This window comes from Staurois parvus, unplaced genomic scaffold (assembly GCF_062004578.1).
Source record: "Staurois parvus isolate SC_StPar_1 unplaced genomic scaffold, SC_StPar_1.0 ptg000124l, whole genome shotgun sequence".
Lineage (NCBI taxonomy): Eukaryota > Metazoa > Chordata > Amphibia > Anura > Ranidae > Staurois > Staurois parvus.
The window spans coordinates 510,278-517,934 of record NW_028317920.1 but is presented as its reverse complement, the minus strand read 5'-3'; the positions used below and the strand labels follow the sequence as shown (position 1 = coordinate 517,934).

The 7,657-nt window shown below is 41.6% G+C and overlaps 1 protein-coding gene across 2 annotated transcripts in view; it reads right to left on the bottom strand.

Annotated features, from left to right (window-relative positions):
* Positions 1 to 498: 498 nt before the first annotated feature.
* The window catches only part of EIF4E3 (eukaryotic translation initiation factor 4E family member 3), a 43,138-nt gene continuing 35,979 nt past the window's right edge, over positions 499 to 7,657 (bottom strand). For both annotated transcript variants that reach the window (XM_089672249.1, XM_089672248.1), the window contains exon 7: positions 499 to 3,339. In XM_089672249.1, the coding sequence (XP_089528375.1) occupies positions 3,293 to 3,339 (47 nt within the window). In that variant the 3' untranslated portion in view covers positions 499 to 3,292. The remainder of the gene's footprint in view (positions 3,340 to 7,657) is intronic.

The following is a 7,657-nucleotide window of genomic DNA, read 5'->3' as shown; positions in this document are numbered from 1 at the left end:
CAATTATTTTAGTAAATATAAACTGCTAAATACCTTCTCATTAGCAGTCTTGTGACTTTAATCAGTGTCAACCAGAGCACTGGTTAAAGCTTGTAGGATTTTTCATTGTCCTTAGAGATTGTCCCTATGGAGCTGCAGTACCCCTGACCTTGTCTGGCCAGTGCTGGTTGGCCCTGTACAGGTCACATACTCTCAAGAACAAAAAAAACCAAACAAACCACAACACTAGCAATAGACAAAATGAGCATGTGCAGCATGTGCCCAAGACTTAGCAGATGGATTGGTTTCACAGCGAGAATAAAGCATGCTTTACTGCATATACAGACTGATTTTACGGTTGTGGGTTTAAAATCCTATTGGTGCATTTGCATTGCAAGTAAAACAGCATTTAGTGTTTAAACAGGGCTGTGTTTTACTGCAAAAGCAGTATTTGACAACATCCCTCCATCTACATAGGCCCCAATGTGACAGATGCTTAAATAAAATGATTACAAGTGATGACTTAAGAAAAATCTTTATTCACAATACAACTGAATACACATAAGCAGTTTATAAATACAGATGAAAAGCATAAAAAGGGTTTAAAGAAGAAAAACAAAAAAGATAAATTAAGATCTGATGGCTGGATACAGTGGATGTCAGTGCAATCTTTTCCATACTGATAACAGAACGGTCTTCGCACAGCTGAATGCATGTATAACCAGGAAAATGATAAAGGGATCATTTTAGAAACCATACTAGGATAATGTAAAGCCAAGTAAACCTGTCACGTGACCAATGGTAGCCATTTTGCGTAAAAAGATTGCCAGTACTAGTTTTCACACCTCTCCATGAGCTAGTCAACTAATGGCCCAGTTTAAAAATGAAACAAAATGACTCCTATGATCTATGATAGGTCCGCCTAAAGTGATTGAATTCCTGTACATTTGCAGCTAAACTTTTGAAGAATACTAAATCTTTGGTTCTACAAGATTAAAATTTGAATCCTGATGAGGTGGCCAAAAATGCACTCAAAGCTTAACATGTACAGTTAGTGATATCTAAATTGTTAAGACTGACATTACACAATGGTAATCATGGTGACTTAAATTATCAGGAGTCAGACTATAGCCAAGCAATGCCAATGCTCTCCTTAGATAAGTGTTAAAAAAAATATACATGAATACAACAGGATATATTGCAAATAGAACAATGTGTAAAGAAAGTGACTTTGTACTGCATAAAATTGTTGGGCTTGTACATTGGCTGCCTTCTGTGAGGTTACATCATTCATCCGCTAGGTTACAATCATACCATATAAATTACTACAAATGAACATCTAAGGACAAAAAAAAAAAAAAAAGAAAAAAAAAAAAGCAGTGTATGAAGTGCAGTATTAACTCATTTCATTGCTGTTAACAGTAGACGGAGCTATGATTGGCTGCATTGATTACCTGCACGTGGCTGTATTAAAAAGCTTAAGAAAATATTAGCTACTTCATTAATGCAGAAAGGATTCCAATGATTTATAGTTCTCAGTTTAACCACAGAGCTGGGAGGCCATGTAAAACCTGGGTACTTATCTGAAACCATCTACATTGAGAAGGGCTGGTTGCAATTACACTGCTGTTAAAATCAAATTCAATGTTTTGGTACCAGGCCAGGGCATCCCTCAATGAGTCAGCTTAGGCTTTGCAGATTTCAGGTAAGGGCTCATTACTGCAGCCTTCAGCTCTAGTGGATACAAACAGTGGATGGCTGTACATCAATGAATGTCACAAGTGAAATAATGGGGTTCCATTCTCCTGTTTTAAAAATGCTAGCTGGCAGGTAGTATGGCTTTAATACCTCCAAGTCAGAGACCAAGAAGGCAACAAATGCAAGTCAGAATTCCTTATTTTAATACTTGTTCAAGGTCAGACGACCAGGAAATCATTTTCAGAAAGGGTCAGCAAGAACCTTCATATTTCTCTCATGGCAGGCTTCCTTAAAGTGAACACATTGAAACTTTCTGAAGAACATTTTAAAGCAAAGTCTGAAAACGGCTAGAACTTCATAGAATGAGGCCAAGTACTGCCAAAAACCCAGTCACTACATGCTGACCACCTGAAACCTATTCCTGGGGCCAGCAGTGTATAACCTGAAGGGAGATGTGTCAGCTCTGAGAAACACCACCAACACATCCCACAATGCTAAGCATTTTTAAAAAGGCAGTACATCAGTGAAGAAAACACTGAGAAAGGTCCTCAGAATCTGTTTCCAATGGTGGCAAGGACTCACTGCAAACATCCATGCTGCTGGGGCTTCCTGCAGTGACAGGTCCTCAAATATCCAGAACAATGGGCACATGGCAGTGCCTTAGCTTCATCTATAAAAAGTTCTAGCAGTTGGTACGGACAAGTGAATTTAAACTGAAAAAAGGAGTTAAAATACCAAATAGAAATGTTAAATAGCTACATATCTTCTGGCAAGGACGCCATCATAAAATTACACGTCAGGATACATGACAGGTAAAAACAGCTCAACTACTGACTGAAACATTAAAAATCATGCACTTTTGTGCAATACAGTCCACACAAGATGAGATCATTTCATTAAATAATTACAGTGCAGTGATCTGTTGGGTGGGAAGAGGGGAGGGTGGGACCGTCACAGGAATGTCAGAGCTGGAAACTTCCATGTACTGCAACATGATTGTACATACAGACCTCTGCATGCTCAAAATTCCATGTCTAAAGAAGTTCCATCTATTACTGCAAAGCATTGAGGAAGGGGGGGGGGGGGGGGGGGGGGGAGAGAGAAAAAAAAAAAAAAAAAAAGAAAGTGCTGGGTTATCACAGTACTTTGTAGAGAAAACTGGTTCATTCTTCTTGGAAACTTATGTGCAGGAAACAGTTCCAAAATAACCATTTCTTGTTTTTAAAAGGAAGAGACAGCTTTACAAACTTCACAGAGATGGCCCTGAGTTACTTAACAGATCAGAGTCTGTTTAAAGATTTGTAGGGCAGCAAGATTTGTTCTTTTATAGCAGCAAAGCCATCATACAGTTTCCAAAGCAAGTAAAAACACAAAAAAAAAAAAAAAGGCAAAAATGAGAATTTGACTGAGCACTATATTGCCAACTCAGAAGCAGTTAAAAAAAAAAAAAATTCTAAAAACGACCAGTGTAGTTCAGCATTAAAACCAGTTCTAGGCCTTTCTTGCTGTGTTCTAACCCTCTTTACTGTACGGTGGTGTACCAGCAACATGGATTTGTGGTTTCCCGTCTGGAAGTTAAAGGGTTAAAAAGGTTTGCAATGTTAACAGGTCGCTGCTAGTGTCTTGAACGGCCACCTTCGAATGCATGGTGCTCTTCGTGAGCTGCAAAAAAGACCAGGCTGGTTTGAATACAGGTTTTAAATGAAATAGCAAAATTTACACACATTTCAGTAAAAATGCAAGACCCCTTTATAATGTTAAGACTGTCTGAATACATATTTAAAATAATGCTCTATCACTTTACCCGCTATAGAGCAGCAGAATTGGTTAGTCATGTGATGACAAGAAACTGTTGGAAAGCAGATTTGTCAATTAAAAGTTACTATAGGAAATTAATAGTACGCAATTTGAAAAAAAAAAAAAAAAAGAAAAAAAAAAAAGGGGGGGGTAGGGGGAGCCAACTGATCACTACTTCCTTTATGCACACTATAGCAGAAAGCAGTGGATTGTTGGTGAGAAGGGTTGAGCGTGAGGACAAGTGAGCTACAGCACAAAAGCTGGGATCAGACTGGCATACTATGAAGTCAGTCTGCAGCCAGAGCTACGGGTCTGACAGCAGGTATTGAAACCTCACCCTCCTCCCGGACAGTATATGCATGTTGTATTTACAGAGCAGTCTGCCCAGTGATTATTGCAGAGTCTGGTATTGTCAGGAGGAAATACAGATTTTGTGAGCAGTGGGCAAGCATGGGACTTTTTGCCGCTGAGCTTCCCAGCTGGAACATCCACATTACAAGTCCAGGAACTTAAGGATTGACAAACCTGCTTTTCAACAAAATTGTGTTGTGAAGGTTTTTGTTGTATATTTGCTCTGTGTTAGCATTTTGAGATGGAGGGGAAGGAGCAGTGGGGATTGCTTGAAGGCTGATCCAGTGGATCCAATAAACCAAAGTTAGACAACAAGTATGCAGATCAGGACCGACTTTCACTGGCTGAAAGCTTTTGGTTAGCCTCAAAACCCTGGCTCAAAGAAACTATAGAATTTTCACACTCATAGCTTGAAGTGGCTATAAAAAGCTAAACTTTTTTTGTTTATACCTTTAGCCCCCCCCTTCCCCTCACACACCTGAGCCTGATCTCAATCTAGTGATGTGCATGAGAGCAGCAGCTCTCCTGGCTCTCACCCTCATCAGCTCAGACAGCAGCCTGAGCCAATGGCTTCTGCTGCTGTCAATCAGCCAGTGAGGAAGGAGCAGGGGCAGGACCAAGGCATGATCAGTGTGTCTCATGGACAGAGCAGGCTGAAGATTGAGCACACAGGGTGGCCCCCATAGCAAGCAGCTTGCTATGGAGCGCTTGGCAGAGGGGAGAAACCAGGGGCCTCAGAAGTGGATTGGGGCTACTCTGTGCAAAACCATTACAGAACAGGCAAGTATAACTTTTTTTAATCTACCTTTACAAATCACTTTAAAAAGTTGTATATTCCCTCCATTATAGCTCAGCCGGTACTCTAAAAGCAGCTTAGCATGACTTACTAGCCCAGGGGTGGGCAAACTTTTTGACTTGAGGGCCGCAATGGGTTCATATATTGGACCCGGGGGCCGGACCAAGAGTAGATGAATGATGTGTATGTGTCATCCATAGTAAGTACAGTCATGGCCGAAATTGTTGGCACCCTTGATATTTTTCCTGAAAATCAAGTATTTCACACAAAAAAGGTATTGCATTAACACATGTTTTGCTATACACATGTTTATTCCCTTTGTATGTATTGGAACAAATATAAAACAGAGGCAGAAAAGCAAATATGACATAATGTCACACAAAACCCCAAAAATGGGCTGGACAAAAGTATTGGCACCCTTAACTTAATATTTGGTTGCACACCCTTTGGAAAACATAACTGAAATCAGTCGCTTCCTATAACCATCAATAAGCTTCTGACACCTCTCACCCGGAATTTTGGACCACTCTTCCTTTGCAAACAGCTCCAGGTCTCTTATTGGAAGGACACCTTTTCCCAACAGCAATTTTAAGATCTCTCCACAGGTGTTCAATGGGATTTAGATCTGGGCTCATTGCTGGCCACTTCAGAACTCTCCAGCGCTTCTTTGCCATCCATTTCTGAGTGCTTTTTGACGTATGTTTGGGGTCATTGTCCTGCTGGAAGACCCAGGATCTTGGACGCAAACCCAGCTTTCTGACACTGGGCCCTACAGTGCGACCCAAAATCCTTTGGTAATCCTCAGATTTCATGATGCCTTGCACACAGTCAAGGCACCCAGTGCCAGAGGCAGCAAAACAACCCCAAAACATCATTGAACCTCCACCATATTTTACCGTAGGTACTGTGTTTTGTTCTTTGTAGGCCTCATTCCGTTTTCGGTAAACAGTAGAATGATGTGCTTTACCGAAAAGCTCTATCTTGGTCTCATCTGTCCACAAGACGTTTTCCCAGAAGGCTTTTGGCTTACTCAAGTACATTTTGGCAAACTGTAGTCTTGCTTTTTTATGTCTCTGTGTCAGCAGTGGGGTCCTCCTGGGTCTCCTGCCATAGCGTTTCATTTCATTTAAATGTCGACGGATAGTTCGCGCTGACACTGATGCTCCCTGAGCCTGCAGGACAGCTTGAATGTCTTTGGAACATGTTTGGGGCTGCTTATCCACCATCCGGACTATTCTGCGTTGCAATCTTTCATCAATTTTCCTCATCCGTCCACGACCAGGGAGATTAGCTACAGTGCCATGGGTTGCAAACTTCTTGATAATGTTGCGCACTGTGGACAAAGGCAAATCTAGTTCTCTGGAGATGGACTTGTAACCTTGAGATTGTTGATATTTTGCCACAATTTTGGTTCTCAGGTCCTCAGACAGTTCTCGTCTCCTCTTTCTGTTGTCCATGCTTAGTGTGGCACAGACAGACACACAATGCAAAGGTTAAGTGAACGTCTCTCCTTTTTATCTGCTTTCAGGTGTGATTTCTATATTGCCCACACCTGTTACTTGCCCCAGGTGAGTTTACAGGAGCATCACATGCTTGTAACATTCTTATTTATCCGCAGTTGTGAAAGGGTGCCAATACTTTTGTCCAGCCCATTTTTGGAGGTTTGTGTGACATTATGTCGAATTTGCTTTCTTTCCTCCCTTTTTTTGTTTTGTCCCAATACACACAAAGGGAATAAACATGTGTATAGCAAAACATGTGTTAATGCAATACGTTTCGTGAGAAATACATGATTTCCTGGAGAAATATCAAGGGTGCCAACAATTTCGGCCATGACTGTATAGTAATATTCCCCCATAGTAATTCTTCCCCCCATAGTAATTCAATCCCCCCCATAGTAATTCAATCCCCCATATTAAGTCCCCAAGTCCCCCCTGTGTCAATTCACTTACCTTTGCTCCGCGCGTTCCTCTGGCCGTGTTCCCGCGCCGTTCCGGTGTAGCATGAAAATCTGTCTCCTATGAGGATCTGTCCCCCTCGAAGTATCTGCACATGTGCCAGTTTCAGGCATTAGCAGCCGATCGGCGATCTCCGGCACATGCGCAGATACGTCGAGGGGGACAGATCCTCATAGGGGACAGATTTTCATGCTACACCGGTCTTCAGGGCGGACTGAGAGGAGCCTAGCGGGAGCCTAGCTCCGCGGGCCGGATTAAAAGGTCCGCCGGGCCGTAGTTTGCCCATTGCTGTACTAGCCTGTTGTGTATTCATGAAGGAGAAGGCACATTCTAAGTATTTGTGAGGTGCATGCAGCATTGCTACTTGCACAAAAGCACTAATTTCAGTAACACTAAAGCCTACTGAGATCGGCTCAGATTTAGCATGCATGCACCATTTTTATCCATCAGAGGCGGCAAAAAAAGGGTAACCAAGAACAGCACAGCGTGTCACAGCTACCAAAAGACTGTACAAGTTTATAACTTTGTATAATCCATTCAGCGCAAACTCTTGCTACAGTTAATTTGCTTCTAACAAAGGTTACAAATTTCCATTATGAACGGTTTTCAGCCTTTTGAAAGCTTACACTAGGTTTCTTACAAAGCATGCTGGGCTTCCTAGATTAGAAAAACAGTAAATATAGTTATGTTTGCTGATGTAGCTATAGCCATTTATTCTAGTTTTGAATAAAGTGTGAATTTACTGCTATCTGGGGCCTGTTCGAGAATTCCCCCTCTTCCAAGTAGAAGCTTGAACATCTGTGATCTTGTTAGCACAGTTTCCCTGCAGCAGACTTTCCCTTGTTTTCTGCAGCAAAAAAAATGCATCACCAGGACAGGACAAAGTGAAGGGAAATCTTCCAGACCCTGACAGCAGTAAAACCTAAAAAAAAAGGGTCTCATATCCTTCACACTATATAAAGATAGCTAAAGGTTTTTTATATCCATTAATCTTCTAGTTCAGATATTATGGTCTTTGCTAGCAGGAGTAAGGGGGTATTCCCCGGTGATCATTTTAACCTAGCAGCTGCTTGAAAGG